General features: G+C 40.6%; 1 protein-coding gene across 2 annotated transcripts in view; it reads left to right on the top strand.

The window, feature by feature from the left end:
* LOC117512710 (metabotropic glutamate receptor 4-like) overlaps positions 1–17,424 on the top strand; it is a 673,449-nt gene that overhangs the window by 435,411 nt on the left and 220,614 nt on the right. For both annotated transcript variants that reach the window (XR_004561363.1, XM_034172892.1), the window contains exon 3: positions 12,786–13,002. Coding sequence is in view for 1 of the 2 variants with exons in the window: in XM_034172892.1 (XP_034028783.1) it covers positions 12,786–13,002 (217 nt within the window). In the remaining variant the exon portion in view is untranslated. The remainder of the gene's footprint in view (positions 1–12,785; positions 13,003–17,424) is intronic.

Genomic DNA, 17,424 nt, shown 5'->3' on the forward strand with positions numbered 1-17,424 from the left:
ATTACCAAGCAGGATCTCTTCTGCTTCACTTATATGCAGTGAATGAGATTTGTGAGAGTGAGAGAGAGAGAAAAAGAGAGAGAGTGTGTTTCTGCAGAGAAATGTACTAAATCTGAATAACCTGCGCCTTTATCATTGTAAGCAGTTATGTTCTAAAAAAGAAAGTCCACACAACCGCTGGAAAAGCATTTGATCTGAATGTATACAAAGCAGACACGTCTTCCTTCTCTCTCTGTATCTCCCAAAATATGTGCGGTTTGGAAGCTTGAAATTACCTTGTTTATCCCTTTCTTTCTTTTCCAAACCTGAACAATGGTGCTTGTCTTTTAAAGGGCAGGAATATTTAGTTTATTACCTCCGTCAAGGAGGTTATGTTTTCGGTCAAGTTTGTTTGTCTGTCTGTCTGTTTTTCAGCAGGATAACTCAAAAAGTTTTGAACGTATTTTGATGAAATTTTATGGAGTGGTTGGAAATAACAAGAGGAACAAGTGATTAAACTTTAGTGGTGATCCGGATCACGATCCAGATCCAGGAATTTTTTAAAGGATTCTTCACCTTGTGGGATAGGGGGAATTTTGACATTCTAGTTTCTAATTCCACAAAAACAAGGCAGAAAGGCTTGAAAAAAATTAGGGTGTAACATAGTCAAATGTTCTATCAAACAACAAAGTTTGGTGATGATCGGATCCGGATTCCGGATCTGGTGATCCAGAATATGTAAAAATATAGGGAAAATAGAAAATGTGTCAGTGTGAGGTGACAAATGAAGCTAGAGATGCACAACTAACACCAAATTGTAGCGGAATCTGTACTGATTCAGTAAGGTGTCATCAGATTTGATGTAGGTTCAAATGTTATGGAGCTAGATCCAAAAGAAAACCACCATTACCGAAAAATCGTTTTTATACAATAACGTTTGAACTAATAAAGACATAAAAGTGATTCCAAGTTCTAGTGGTATGTTTTCATGGTCAAGGATGTCAAATATAAAGGAAAGAAAAGTGTATGTATCATAGTTTTGGTTGTAACACTGAATTGTTGAATAGATCACTGTGCCAAGGAGGGAATCTCTTTAGGGTCAGTGACCCTATGGCCTTGTGTAGCACATGCAACACTTAAAAAATAGTTCCATTTCAGAATTTACTGTTATTTATTTAGAGAAGTGTTTCATAAATGTTAAAAAATTCCTATATTTGCAGTTTAATTGAATAATAAATTTTGTTTCTTATTTGTTTTTGTCTATAAGCACATACAATATCAATATCTGCTCAGATGACAGTAGCTTCTGGTAAAGGTGCAAGTTGCAATAAACTGTGATGCCAAGCGCTAAGGATACATGCTATCCAGTCACAGCAGATTAAACTTTTTTTTACTAGCAATCATCATTGTTAGACTTTTTTAGGTTCAATGATTCCACGGTGTGTAGATGTTATGGCGTCAGTGACCCCATGGCCTTGGCGGAGGTTTGCACTCTCTGAGTGCTTCTAGTTTGAGAATATATTTGCTTCAGTCCTCAAATTTCAAAACACTTTACTGGTTTAAAAAAAAATGCAGAGAAGAGGCACCAAATAAAATGTCCATTTTTATATCTTAATCCATTAAATATGATAGAATTTCATAAAATACCGTCGGTTCATGTCCAACCCATGAAGCCATGAATCTGAGATATCTTCAACAAGCAAAACTGGAGATTTCCTACCAAATAAAGTGAGAAGTCCCTGCTTGGCACCTTCAAAGAGATTTTGTTTGTAAAATACATGACAAAAGAAGAAGAAGAAGAAAAAAAAAAAACAACTACACTGGCATTTGAAGAAAGTCAGACAATCTCACCATCTCACACATTTGATGTTCCTTCAGAATAGATTTGTTTTATCAAAAGAACATTGTGAATTCATTATAATGTCTTATCTTGAGATTATTACTATATTTGAACAGCTATCTTGAATTTGACAGTTTGCATTAGTACAATATATTTAATTTGTCATCCCTATCTGATCATCTTTACGCTCTGTAATTTTGTTGCAAATCTGCTCAGTGTGTTCCAAGTGACACAATAAGACTATATTCATTGTGTTCCAGTCTCTCCCTTTAAGCAAACGTGTCTTTGAGAGATGTGACAAGAACACTGGGTATTATTGCAGCTCTTGAGGCAGATCATCTTGCGCTTATATGTTTTTCAACACCAAATAAATCTCACATTATGTTGGATACAAGTGTGAATTCATGAAGAGATTAGTGTTGCTTGACTGGTGGGGAGAAAATACTTCTGTGAAAGTTTTTCAGTTAAGCATGTGATCATCACTACTATTTAAAGCAACACTGTGTTAAATGTGCAGCACCAAGGCGGCGCTGAAATATTTCAGCAGATGTTTGATGTCATATCATCATGTATTTGTATATGATTGCATTGAAGTACCTGCAGGAATAGATGCACGAACCAAAGATGTTTTTAAAATCATTTTTACTTTTTAAATTTGTGGACAGAGAAGACAAGAATGATGCTCTGTTGATTGTTAGAGTTTTGAACAATACAAACATTGCTGTGGACACTTTAAGGGAACCACCAGGCCAACATGTTTAAATGCATTTTTTATTTATTTGTTACCTCAGATCTTTTAACATCTGCAGAAATATGTTGCAGATGTTTTACCACTCGGTGGTCTCCGACATCATTTTCTACACTGTAGTGTGGTGGGGCAGCAAGCTGAAGGCAGCTGACATGAACAGAATCAACAAGCACATCAGGAGAGCTGGCTCTGTCCTGGGGGCTGAGCTAGAGTCTATGCTGGAGGTGTCAGAGAGGAGGATGTTGAGGAAACTGCTCAGTATCCTGGACTAGAGTGGCAACATGACGAGTCGAAAAAAAATTGGTCACGTGACTCATGGTGCCATCTTGGGTTCATTCAAGTATCATTTGCTATTAATGTGTCTGCATGCAAATCCAGCTTTTATTTTATTTTTTTTATTCATTCACTGAAAATACCAGGATGCTGTGCTTTTATGGCTCACATACCGTCTGATCTCAATGTATTTCCATTAAAAACCCTGAGGAGTCTGCATGTGCAAAGTACAAACAAAGTACAAAATATGAAGTTAAAACATTGTGTAAAATGTAAATAAAAACAGAATACAATGATTTGCAAATCCTCTTCAACCTATATTCAATTGAATACACCACAAAGACAAGATATTTAATGTTCAAACTGATAAATTGTTTTTGTGCAAACATTTGCTCATTTTGAAATGGGCGCCTGCAACACGTTTCAAAAAAGTTGGGACACTGGTATGTTTACCACTGTGTTACATCACCTTTCCTTCTAACAACACTCAATAAGTGTTTGGAAACTGAGGACACTAATTGTTGAAGCCTTGTTTGTGGAATTCTTTCCCATTCTTGCTTGATGTACGACTTCATTTGCTCAACAGTCCAGGGTCTCCATTGTCGTATTTTGCGCAATAGGCAACAGGTCTGGACTACAGGCAGGCCAGTCTAGTACCTGCACTCTTACTATGAAGCCACGCTGTTGTAACACGTGCAGAATGTGGCTTGGCATTGTCTTGCTGAAATAAGCAGGGACGTCCCTGAAAAAGACATTGCTTGGATGCAGCATTTGTTGCTCCAAAACCTGGATGTACCTTTCAGCATTGATGGTGCCATCACAGATGTGCAAGTTGCCCATGCCATGGTACTAACACACCCCCATACCATCACAGATGCTGGCTTTTGAACTTTGCTTTGGTAACAATCTGGATGGTCTTTTTCCTCTTTTGTCTGGAGGACACAACGTCCATGACTTCCAAAAACAATTTGAAATGTGGAGTCATCAGACCACAGCACACTTTTCCACTTTGCATCTGTCCATTTCAAATGAGCTCGGGCCCAGAGAAGGTGGCGGCGATTCTGGATGTTGTTGATGTTTGGCTTTCGATTTGCATAGTAGAGTTTTAACTTGCACTTGTAGATGTAGTGATGAACTGTGTTAACTGACAATTGTTTTCTGAAGTGTTCCTGAGCCCATGCCCCATCCTGGACAGCACCTGCCACACTGACGTCCTGTCAGAGCATCTTCAGCCACAGACGCAGACCACTGAGGTGCACCAGCTGTATAATTTCTTCCCCCTCTGCAGGATGAAAACGCAATGGACAGTTATTTAGAGTTATTCGGTTACTCAGACATGTCAAACATCTTCTGCAAATGTCTTAAAAAAACGTTGTTCGTTTAATGTCATTGTTTCGATACTCTGGCAAATTAATTTCCTTCAGGATTCTTATTCTTTATGGTGGAGGTAATATTTCATTCTGTGTCACTGTTCACTGCTTTGTCAGCCCAGCTGGATTACACAAAATGCAATGAAGCAAATCTTATAAAAATTGATGAATACACACACACACACACACACACACACACACACACACACACACACACACACACACACACACACACACACACACACACACACACACAAAGAAGTTGTGAAACTTCAGCTGCAGTTTGCCAGAAGTCATGAAGGTGATACTAGTATACATTTGTATTGTTTTTGTGCATTAAAATCCTTCTTGACTCCACTCCACTCTGGATTTGCAATTTTCTTGTATCAAGATTAAATCCAGGCTTTCAATGACTTCGTGGACTCGGCCATGGCAAATTAATGTGTGAATTTCTATGCAGTGACAGCATCAAACTGATAGAGATTCACTTATCTCTGGAGTCATATTCATGTTTCTGGGTCCGCTGTCTTTGAGATCCAGAAGCACCTGGAAAGAGTTTATGGATTCATGAGGTATCTGGGCAGAAGTGTTTGGTAATACCAATACTTTCACATAAAAATGAAGCCTTCAGTATTTAAGCAGGAGTAAAGCAGGACTGCGCCATTGCCCCTCAAGCATAAGTTCAAGTTTCACTTTATTTATTCATAAAAAGGAAATTTAGTGTGCAGTAGGATATCCAAAGCACATACGAGGTCCATTAGAAAAGAAACCAACCTTTTTATTTTTTTCAAAAACTATATGGATTTGAATCACTTGCGATTACATCAGACAAGCTTGAACCCTCGTGTGCATGCATGAGTTTTTTCATGCCTGTCGGTTGCATCATTTGCCTGTGGGCAGGCTTTGAGTGAGCACTGGTCCACCCCTCCCGTCGGAATTCCTTTGTCTGAGAACTTCCTGAGAGACTGGCGCTTGCTTGATCAAATTGTTTTCAGAAACTGTAAGGCACATCCAAGTGGACACCATTCGAGAAATTCAGATGGTTTTCAGTTAAAATTTTAACGGCTGATGAGAGATTAAGGAGTGTTACTATCGCTTTAAGGACAGCCCACGGCGCCGGACGGTGCGCCGCACCCCGAGCCGCCGTCGTCAGCCTGTTTCGAGCTGAAAACTCCCAAATTTAAGCCTCTGTTGACCCAGGACATCGTGAGAGAGCAGAGAAGTTTCAGAAGAGGTCGGGATCAGCAGTTTATCCGGACATTCCACTGTTAAAGGAGATTTTGTAATGAAAGACGTGCGGACGGATTTCACACGTGATTCAAATCCATATAGTTTTTGAAAAAAATAATAAGGTCGGATACTTTTCTAATAGACCTCGTATACAAAAAAGCATCACCAGACTCCCACAGCAATTGCACACACAACACAAAACACTCGACAATAAAAACACTCCTTCTCCTCAAAACCAATAACAAGCTCCAATTGTACAATACACAGATAAAACTGTCATTATGAACATGGACACGAATAAATAAATCTGCTCTTCATCATCTTTTTGGCAATAATCCTCCACCTTATCAAGGACGAGGTGCCACCATTAATCCTCAAGCGACCAAGCTATTTCACTGGCTAATATGGTAGGATAATTATAGCATCAAATATAGAAGAACCGGTGACTAACAAATATGCCAATACTTGAACACAAATCTCAGTGTACCAATCAGTCATCCCTTGTGACAATCATGAGCTATTTTCATCCTCACTCTGGGCATCAAGAATCAGTCTCATCATGCTTGTGCAGCTGTAAATCTTGCTATTCTAGGTCTGTTTGCCAGGCTTCCCTGCAAAACAGTAAAATATATTGATTAGAGGTGGCAAATTACAATACCATCTGAAGCTATAATGTTGAAAATCTCATAGATCTTCCCGGGGGGTCATAAGTGTCCCCACACAAGTTTGGATTGACAAATTCACAAACTCATGGAAGGAAACTTTTTTCTGATTAAAATTAGAAAAATGGTGGACAAAAATATATGTCCGGGGTCATAAATGACCCCACTTAGTCGCTTGAGGCCGAACTGACATCATGTACAGAATAGATGGAAAGTTTTTCAACCTGGGCCAACTGAGAAAAATCACCACCACTTTGTTCCTGGACTTCTAGCATGCTGAGGGCAGCAGCATGTCATCTTTCAAGGAAGAAATTCTTGAAACCTTCAGTGAAGCCTACACCAAGTTTGGTCTTCACATCAACCTGAAAACACAGATCCTATACTAGTCTACACCCAGCATGGTCAATCCAAATTTTCCTGCTGTGTAATCAATCAATCAATCAACTTTTTTCTTATATAGCGCCAAATCACAACAAACAGTTGCCCCAAGGCGCTCCATATTGCAAGGCAAGGCCATACAATAACCATGAAAAACCCCAACGGTCAAAACGACCCCCTATGAGCAAGCACTTGGCCACAGTGGGAAGGAAAAACTCCCTTTTAACAGGAAGAAACCTCCAGCAGAACCAGGCTCAGGGAGGGGCAGTCTTCTGCTGAGACTGGTTGGGGCTGAGGGAAAGAACCAGGAAAAAGACATGCCGAGAAGGGGGGCAGAGATCGATCACTAATGATTAAATGCAGAGTGATGCATACGGAGCAAAAAAAGAAAGAAACAGTGCATCATGGGAACCCCCCACAGTCTACGTCTAAAGCAACATAACCAAGGGATGGTCCAGGGTCACCCGATCCAGCCCTAACTATAAGCCTTAGCGAAAAGGAAAGTTTTAAGCCTAATCTTAAAAGTAGAGAGGGTATCTGTCTCCCTGATCTGAATTGGGAGCTGGTTCCACAGGAGAGGAGCCTGAAAGCTGAAGGCTCTGCCTCCCATTCTACTCTTACAAACCCTAGGAACCACAAGTAAGCCCGCAGTCTGAGAGCGAAGCGCTCTAATGGGGTAATATGGTACTACGAGGTCCCTAAGATAAGATGGGACCTGATTATTCAAAACCTTATAAGTAAGAAGAATAATTTTAAATTCTATTCTAGAATTAACAGGAAGCCAATGAAGAGAGGCCAACACGGGTGAGATATGCTCTCTCCTGCTAGTCCCCGTCAGTACTCTAGCTGCAGCATTCTGAACCAACTGAAGGCTTTTTAGGGAACTTTTAGGACAACCTGATAATAATGAATTACAATAGTCCAGCCTAGAGGAAATAAATGCATGAATTAGTTTTTCAGCATCACTCTGAGACAAGACCTTTCTGATTTTAGAGATATTGCGTAAATGCAAAAAGGCAGTCCTACATATTTGTTTAATATGCGCTTTGAATGACATATCCTGATCAAAAATAACTCCAAGATTTCTCACAGTATTACTAGAGATCAGGGAAATGCCATCCAGAGTAACGATCTGGTTAGACACCATGCTTCTAAGATTTGTGGGGCCAAGTACAATAACTTCAGTTTTATCTGAGTTTAAAAGCAGGAAATTAGAGGTCATCCATGTCTTTATGTCTGTAAGACAATCCTGCAGTTTAGCTAATTGGTGTGTATCCTCTGGCTTCATGGATAGATAAAGCTGGGTATCATCTGCGTAACAATGAAAATTTAAGCAATACTGTCTAATAATACTGCCCAAGGGAAGCATGTATAAAGTGAATAAAATTGGTCCTAGCACAGAACCTTGTGGAACTCCATAATTAACTTTAGTCTGTGAAGAAGATTCCCCATTTACATGAACAAACTGTAATCTATTAGACAAATATGATTCAAACCACCGCAGCGCAGTGCCTTTAATACCTATGACATGCTCTAATCTCTGTAATAAAATTTTATGGTCAACAGTATCAAAAGCAGCACTGAGGTCCAACAGAACAAGCACAGAGATAAGTCCACTGTCCGAAGCCATAAGAAGATCATTTGTAACCTTCACTAATGCTGTTTCTGTACTATGATGAATTCTAAAACCTGACTGAAACTCTTCAAATAGACCATTCCTCTGCAGGTGATCAGTTAGCTGTTTTACAACTACCCTCTCAAGAATCTTTGAGAGAAAAGGAAGGTTGGAGATTGGCCTATAATTAGCTAAGATAGCTGGGTCAAGTGATGGCTTTTTAAGTAATGGTTTAATTACTGCCACCTTAAAGGCCTGTGGTACATAACCAACTAACAAAGATAGATTGATCATATTTAAGATTGAAGCATTAAATAATGGTAGGACTTCCTTGAGCAGCCTGGCAGGAATGGGGTCTAATAAGCATGTTGATGGTTTGGATGAAGTAACTAATGAAAATAACTCAGGCAGAACAATCGGAGGGAAAGAGTCTAACCAAATACCGGCATCACTGAAAGCAGCCAAAGATAACGATACATCTTTGGGATGGTTATGAGTAATTTTTTCTCTAATAGTCAAAATTTTGTTAGCAAAGAAAGTCATGAAGTCATCACTAGTTAAAGTTAATGGAATACTCAGCTCAATAGAGCTCTGACTCTTTGTCAGCCTGGCTACAGTGCTGAAAAGAAACCTGGGGTTGTTCTTATTTTCTTCAATTAGTGATGAGTAGAAAGATGTCCTAGCTTCACGGAGGGCTTTCTTATAGAGCAACAAACTCTTTTTCCAGGCTAAGTGAAGATCTTCTAAATTAGTGAGACGCCATTTCCTCTCCAACTTACGGGTTATCTGCTTTAAGCTACGAGTTTGTGAGTTATACCACGGAGTCAGACACTTCTGATTTAAAGCTCTCTTTTTCAGAGGAGCTACAGCATCCAAAGTTGTCTTCAATGAGGATGTAAAACTACTGACGAGATACTCTAGCTCCCTTACAGAGTTTAGGTAGCTACTCTGCTCTGTGTTGGTATATGACATTAGAGAACATAAAGAAGGAATCATATCCTTAAACCTAGTTACAGCGCTTTCTGAAAGACTTCTAGTGTAATGAAACTTATTCCCCACTGCTGGGTAGTCCATCAGGGTAAATGTAAATGTTATTAAAAAATGATCAGACAGAAGGGAGTTTTCAGGGAATACTGTTAAGTCTTCTATTTCCATACCATAAGTCAGAACAAGATCTAAGATATGATTAAAGTGGTGGGTGGACTCATTTACTTTTTGAGCAAAGCCGATAGAGTCTAATAATAGATTAAATGCAGTGTTGAGGCTGTCATTCTCAGCATCTGTGTGGATGTTAAAATCGCCCACTATAATTATCTTATCTGAGCTAAGCACTAAGTCAGACAAAAGGTCTGAAAATTCACAGAGAAACTCACAGTAACGACCAGGTGGACAATAGATAATAACAAATAAAACTGGTTTTTGGGACTTCCAATTTGGATGGACAAGACTAAGAGACAAGCTTTCAAATGAATTAAAGCTCTGTCTAGGTTTTTGATTAATTAATAAGCTGGAATGGAAGATTGCTGCTAATCCTCCGCCCCGGCCCGTGCTACGAGCATTCTGACAGTTAGTGTGACTCGGGGGTGTTGACTCATTTAAACTAACATATTCATCCTGCTGTAACCAAGTTTCTGTTAGGCAGAATAAATCAATACGTTGATCAATTATTATATCATTTACCAACAGGGACTTAGAAGAAAGAGACCTAATGTTTAATAGACCACATTTAACTGTTTTAGTCTGTGGTGCAATTGAAGGTGCTATATTATTTTTTCTTTTTGAATTTTTATGCTTAAATAGATTTTTGCTAGTTATTGGTGGTCTGGGAGCAGGCACCGTCTCTACGGGGATGGGGTAATAAGGGGATGGCAGGGGGAGAGAAGCTGCAGAGAGGTGTATAAGACCACAGCTCTGCCTCCTGGTCCCAACGCTAGACAGTCACAGTTTGGAGGATCCAAAAAAATTGGCCAGATTTCTAGAAATGAGAGCTGCTCCCTCTAAAGTGGGATGGATGCCGTCTCTCCTAACAAGACCAGGTTTTCCCCAGAAGCTTTGCCAATTATCAATGAAGCCCACCTCATTTTTTGGACACCACTCAGACAGCCAGCAATTCAAGGAGAACATGCGGCTAAACATGTCACTCCCGGTCTGATTGGGGAGGGGCCCAGAGAAAACAACAGAGTCCGACATTGTTTTTGCAAAGTTACACACCGATTTAATGTTAATTTTAGTGACCTCCGATTGGCGTAACCGAGTGTCATTACTGCCGACGTGAATTACAATCTTACCAAATTTACGCTTAGCCTTAGCCAGCAATTTCAAATGTCCTTCGATGTCGCCTGCTCTGGCCCCCGGAAGACAATTGACAATGGTTGCTGGTGTCGCTAACTTCACATTTCTCAAAACAGAGTCGCCAATAACCAGAGTTTGATCCTCGGCGGGTGTGTCGTCGAGTGGGGAAAAACGGTTAGAGATGTGAACGGGTTGACGGTGTACACGGGGCTTCTGTTTAGGGCTACGCTTCCTCCTCACAGTCACCCAGTCAGCCTGCTTTCCCGACTGCACGGGATCTGCCAGGGGGGAACTAACGGCGGCTAAGCTACCTTGGTCCGCACTGACTACAGGGGCCTGGCTAGCTGTAGAATTTTCCACGGTGCGGAGCCGAGCCTCCACTTCGCCCAGCCTGGCCTCCAAAGCTACGAATAAGCTGCACTTATTACAAGTACCGTTACTGCTAAAGGAGGCCGAGGAATAACTAAACATTTCACACCCAGAGCAGAAAAGTGCGGGAGAGACAGGAGAAGCCGCCATGCTAAATCGGCTAAGAGCTAGTAGCTACGCTAAGCTAGCGGATTCCCAAAAACACACAAAGTAAATAATGTGCAAATAATCCAAAGGTGATTCAGCAGAAGGAGTGCCCCAATCAAGGCACCAAACAGGCCATGAAGCAGCACAGGCAACGCACGACAACGGTGCTAAAATAAAATAAAAAAAAAAATAAAATAAAACGAAAGCGCTAGCAAGCTAGTTAGCCTGCCAACGCTAATAAAAGTTAGCTGATAAAAGTGCTCCGTCGCGATGTTTCGAACGTTAGAGGTCTTCCTTAGGCGTTGGAGCACAGTAAAAAGTTAAAAAAAATTAAAAAGTAAAAAAGTCTCGAAAAAGACTGTTAGTTCAAGTCCAAAGCAGCAGGTAGCAGTCTCTGTGTAAACAGTCCCAACAGAGAGCCCTCCAATCAGATCAGATCAGTTGCCATAAGAACCACCCAGGAAGCACCCAGGGAAGACAAGTATGTGAACTGCAAGGACAGGTCCTGGAGAATGTGACCCACTTTCCATACCTGTGCAGCCATGTGTCATCAAACGCCAACATCAATGACAAGATCCAACACCAACTCAAGTGTGCAGGAGTGGCCTTCTGCCAGTTACACATCCATGTTTTCAAAAATAGAGTCCATTGACACAAGACAAAACTCCTCATCAACAAAGCCACGATCTTGCCAACCCAACTATTGGGATCTGAGACTTAGACCACCTTCTGCTGCCACATCTCTCACATAATTCCACCAAAGTTACCTGAGGAGTATCCTCTGCATCAGGTGTGACGATTACCATACCAACATCAGCATCTTGGCTGAAGCCAACCTACACAGTATAGAGTTTGTCATTTTCAAGAAACTTACTTACTTACTTACTTAACCTTTATTTAACCAGAAAATATCCCATTGAGATTGAAAACCTCTTTCAAGGGAGTCCTGGCCAAAATGTGACCAGGGTGGTTCACGTTGTTAGGATGAATGACAGCCAACTTCCCAAGCAGATCTTCTACAACCAAGAGTAGATCATTGTCAAGACTCTATTCAGTTATCTCTGCATCCACCATCCTGTCCAAGAATCAATTAAGAGATCTTCCTCGCCACTGAGGGATAGCCACGACAATGATGACAAGTGTTGAGGATCCTACTGACTCTTGTATTACTGTGAATGGCTGCAAGATATGGTCTCAAGCCACTGATCTAAGGTGATGACTGGATGTTTTTGGTACAAGATCTCTCTGGAGGATCCTTGGTTACTGCTAGACTCACCTTGTATCAAATAGTTACTTAAAACGCATGAGATGACGCGCATGCATGTTGAAGGAACGTTAGCTATCATATTTTGGACATGTGGCACATTTCTGTGTGGATGATCTAGCACACAGGTGCCTTAGTGTTGAGGATGGCAACACCTAGAGAAGGCCAAGGGGATACTGCATACTGTTACCTCACTGCGGAAGATGGATGGCTACCTAGTTGGAGATGGATTGATTGTCTGCTTAGGTGGATTAAATCCAGGACTCAGGGTAGTTGTGTCTGTGGTGTGCTGCATTCTGCTAGAGCCGTCCTGACCTCTATTCTACTCCATCATTAAACTATGACTGGTGATGCATGGTGGACTACAGTCATAGCTACAGCAGCCTATATCTCTTTAAGTCATCTTGGTGGGTTTCTTCACTTGTGTCTTTTTTTTTTTTTTTGAGAAGTGCCTATTCCAGCCAGATTTACCATAGAGGACCATGCAGTTTGTATTTCTTAAAGATGGATGTAAATAAAGTCCATGCACAGGAAACCATCGTGCAGGATGTTTGTCATTGACAAAAAATCAGTTTAATTAATACACTGTCTTTTTCTTCTTCTCAAACTTTGTCATAGATCCCTCAGGTGAGCTACGCCTCCACAGCTCCAGAGCTGAGTGACAACACCCGCTATGACTTCTTCTCTCGAGTTGTACCCCCGGACACGTACCAGGCCCAGGCCATGGTGGACATCGTCAAAGCATTACGCTGGAACTATGTGTCCACCGTAGCTTCAGAGGGAAACTACGGTGAAAGTGGTGTTGATGCATTTATTCAGAAGTCTCGAGAGGACGGTGAGGCTTTTCCTCAATTGTTTACACAGGCATGATGCAAAAGTGGTTATGCTGTTTGATTTTTAGCTATGAAGTGCTGATAAATGATTCACTGTGAATACAAATCACTGAAATACATTTGCACTTAATGGCTAACCTCAGTATGTAATAAAAGGCAATTTCTGAAAACAATTCCGAAGATTTTCACTCAGCTCACGTTGCTCATTCATATCTATAAACCGATATTTGTATGTCATTAATATTTGATACCACTACAAGTTTTGCACTGTTCATTGCTATTCTCTCTGTTTTAAACAGGTTTATGTTTTCACTACCTCTTACTGAGACATTATCCAAATAATGCCACATAAATAATAAAGTAGAGGGAAAATAGAGTAGATGGCTGGGAAACTCAAGTATTTAGCACAGAAAATCTTCATGATGAATTTCAGTGGCATCCATGAAATCACAGGATTCAGCTGTGAGGGTGAAGAAAATGTGCATGAAGCTTCAGCACTGAGTTCAACTTAAATGAAATTTGACATACAGTGAATGCAAAAAACACACACACACGCAAATGAATCCATTAACTCATCCCTGCCGTGCATCGAGGCAAACATAGACACACAGGTGAGACACAGTAAGCGTGTTCAAGAACTTTGCTTTAAAAGTGTGTCAGGTCTGAAGAGCAGAATCTTTGGGAGGAAAGAAAGTAACAGATAAACAGATGTACAGAAACATTTAAAAGTATCTGAATAACTGAATCCTCATGTCACACTTAATGGTCTATTTGAAGAGTTTCAGTCAGGTTTTAGAATTCATCATAGTACAGAAACAGCATTAGTGAAGGTTACAAATGATCTTCTTATGGCCTCGGACAGTGGACTCATCTCTGTGCTTGTTCTGTTAGACCTCAGTGCTGCTTTTGATACTGTTGACCATAAAATTTTATTACAGAGATTAGAGCATGCCATAGGTATTAAAGGCACTGCGCTGCGGTGGTTTGAATCATATTTATCTAATAAATTACAATTTGTTCATGTAAATGGGGAATCTTCTTCACAGACTAAGGTTAATTATGGAGTTCCACAAGGTTCTGTGCTAGGACCAATTTTATTCACTTTATACATGTTTCCCTTAGGCAGTATTATTAGACGGCATTGCTTAAATTTTCGTTGTTATGCAGATGATACCCAGCTTTATCTATCCATGAAGCCAGAGGACACACACCAATTAGCTAAACTGCAGGATTGTCTTACAGACATAAAGACATGGATGACCTCTAATTTCCTGCTTTTAAACTCAGATAAAACTGAAGTTATTGTACTTGGCCCCACAAATCTTAGAAACATGGTGTCTAACCAGATCCTTACTCTGGATGGCATTACCCTGACCTCTAGTAATACTGTGAGAAATCTTGGAGTCATTTTTGATCAGGATATGTCATTCAATGCGCATATTAAACAAATATGTAGGACTGAAAGGTCTTGTCTCAGAGTGATGCTGAAAAACTAATTCATGCATTTATTTCCTCTAGGCTGGACTATTGTAATTCATTATTATCAGGTTGTCCTAAAAGTTCCCTGAAAAGCCTTCAGTTAATTCAAAATGCTTGCAGCTAGAGTGCTAACAGGGACTAGAAGGAGAGAGCATATCTCACCCATATTGGCCTCTCTTCATTGGCTTCCTGTTAATTCTAGAATAGAATTTAAAATTCTTCTTCTTACTTATAAGGTTTTGAATAATCAGGTCCCATCTTATCTTAGGGACCTCATAGTACCATATCATCAGGGAGACAGACACCCTCTCTACTTTTAAGATTAGGCTTAAAACTTTCCTTTTTGCTAAAGCTTATAGTTAGGGCTGGATCAGGTGACCCTGAACCATCCCTTAGTTATGCTGCTATAGACATAGACTGCTGGGGGGTTCCCATGATGCACTGAGTGTTTCTTTCTCTTTTTGCTCCGTATGCATCACTCTGCATTTAATCATTAGTGATTGATCTCTGCTCCCCTCCACAGCATGTCTTTTTCCTGGTTCTCTCCCTCAGCCCCAACCAGTCCCAGCAGAAGACTGCCCCTCCCTGAGCCTGGTTCTGCTGGAGGTTTCTTCCTGATAAAAGGGAGTTTTTCCTTCCCACCGTTGCCAAGTGCTTGCTCACAGGGGGTCGTTTTGACCGTTGGGGTTTTTCCGTAATTATTGTATGGCCTTGCCTTACAATATAAGGCGCCTTGGGGCAACTGTTTGTTGTGATTTGGCGCTATATAAAGAAAATTGATTTGATTTGATTTGATTCTATTACAATGCAGATATGTTAGCACACATGCACAAACAGGCACAACTAGGAAAATGAGTGTACGACGGGCGCGTGTTCTAAACCAAACCAAAACTTTGTTTTGAGAATTGGAGAAGTGCCACTGTAGGGTAGCTTAGCTGAATGAAACACATAAGCCAAATATATTTTAGATAAGTTCTAGACTGTTGGCTAAGATTAACACTGAACTCAGAATCCCTCCCTCAAAATCTGAGAGCTAATCTCATAACCATCATCTCCAGAGAATACTTGTACCTACTCCGCAAGTACATGCTGTATGAGGAAAATAAATGAGATTTTCACAGATAGAGGAACAGTTATGGTGTGGATGTGCATGCTGAGCCTGAAGCAGCAGAAGGAAATGGCTTTGTACAGTGTTGGGACTCCAGTCATTTTGGCACCGGGAGCTGTCGGCACATGCTCTGTCTGACCTCTGACCCCTTCACAAGCAGAATGTAATCACTACTGACATGTCCAGTACTCTCTGTGCCGCTGCGTCCCTTTTTTTCTCTGCCAGGCTGGAGCCATTGGCCATCATCATTCGTCCTGGAGAGCCACCAGGGACACATTACTCCAGCGTTAATTTGTCGAGCAGGCCTTGAAAAAGGAGAATGAAAACTCACTCTCTTCACTGCATCATTTTAGTTTTTGCTTGATTTTAATGTGTTTAATTCTACCTGCAAATTGCTTTTAGCAAGCTGTTAGCAGAAGAAAACTTTTAAATTATCCTCTGATTTTGATTAAATTTGGCATGGATGCCATTAAATGTGAGAGTGGGCGTGGATTTTTCCTACCCCATATTCAAAAACCTTCAAGCGACCAACCTATCTTAGTGACTGAAATAAGTGAGTGGGGTCATTTATAATTATATTTTACACAGGAATACCTTTTTACTGAAAGGCTCTGTTTGTGCTTCTCAATGCGAAACTGCTACGTTTATCTGCGACTGATATTTCAAAATGTTCTAGTGTAATTTTTTATGGTTTTCAACCATTTCAAAATCTGATTTCTTACCCATGAATTCTTTTGCCTGTGTATGGCCTGTTTATCCTGTCCTGATCAGGTGGGCCTTTGTTTCCTTTTGGCCTTTGCTGTTTCGGAGTCATTATCTGGTAGGCCTACCGGGGGCAGTTCTTGGCATCTGGGTCTTTCACAGGCTCATTCACAAGCACTGTCTCAACCACCGGTTCTTGCATGACCTCTACCCGCTCCCCTTACGGGCAGATCCCGATCATCTTACTTTGGCTATTAAATATTGGCCTCAGTGCTTCTGCAGCAATAAATCTATCTGTCTCGAGAAGAGGATGCTGGGGAAGCTGCTCAGCATCCTGGACAACACCTCCCACCCCCTGCATGCCACACTGACATCCTGTCAGAGCACCTTCAGATGTAGACTGAGGAAATGGAGGTGCACCACAGAATGGAGGAGGTCTTTCTTACCTGTGGTAATAAGACTGTATCATTCCTCTCCCTTCTGCAGGATGAATACATAACGAACAGAGTTATTCAGAGTTATGTGCAATATTGTCAAACATCTTGTGCAAATGTCTCCCAGTCATTTCGCATTATTGTTGTACTTACTCTTAAAATAAAAAACACTGGTCACTGTTCACTGTTTCTATACTCTGGCAAAATAATTTCCTTTGGGATAAATAAAGTTGCTCTTATCTTAAATTTAGATAGATAGATCGAGATGTTTTGAGTCTTGCGCTGTAACAATGAGGCCTCCCTGGCATAGGATCAAGAAATTTCATCTTATCCTATGTGCACACTGAAATGCAGTATATACAGAGACATTACTAACTGCTACAAGGCCGTGTACTTTTGCTTTAAGGTTATTATATCATCAAAAACTCATATAGGCTCATGTCTCGTCTATACCCAATTAAAATGAATGAAAGATGGACATGATCCAAACACTGATCAAACACTTATCTACTCAGCACTTACTCAACTTCCACTTACACCATCTGACAGTAACAGACAGTGTGTCAGACGCAAAACTGTCAATGTCACAAACCAAATCATTACTACCAGAAAAACACTGCTGCCTTTTTCCGCGTTTCAAGCTGTGAATACAAAATAACTGCCAGGCCTCCCTTCTACTCAAAATCTATTGCACCAAAAAC

The sequence above is a fragment of the Thalassophryne amazonica genome, chromosome 6, assembly GCF_902500255.1.
Source record: "Thalassophryne amazonica chromosome 6, fThaAma1.1, whole genome shotgun sequence".
Classification (NCBI taxonomy): domain Eukaryota; kingdom Metazoa; phylum Chordata; class Actinopteri; order Batrachoidiformes; family Batrachoididae; genus Thalassophryne; species Thalassophryne amazonica.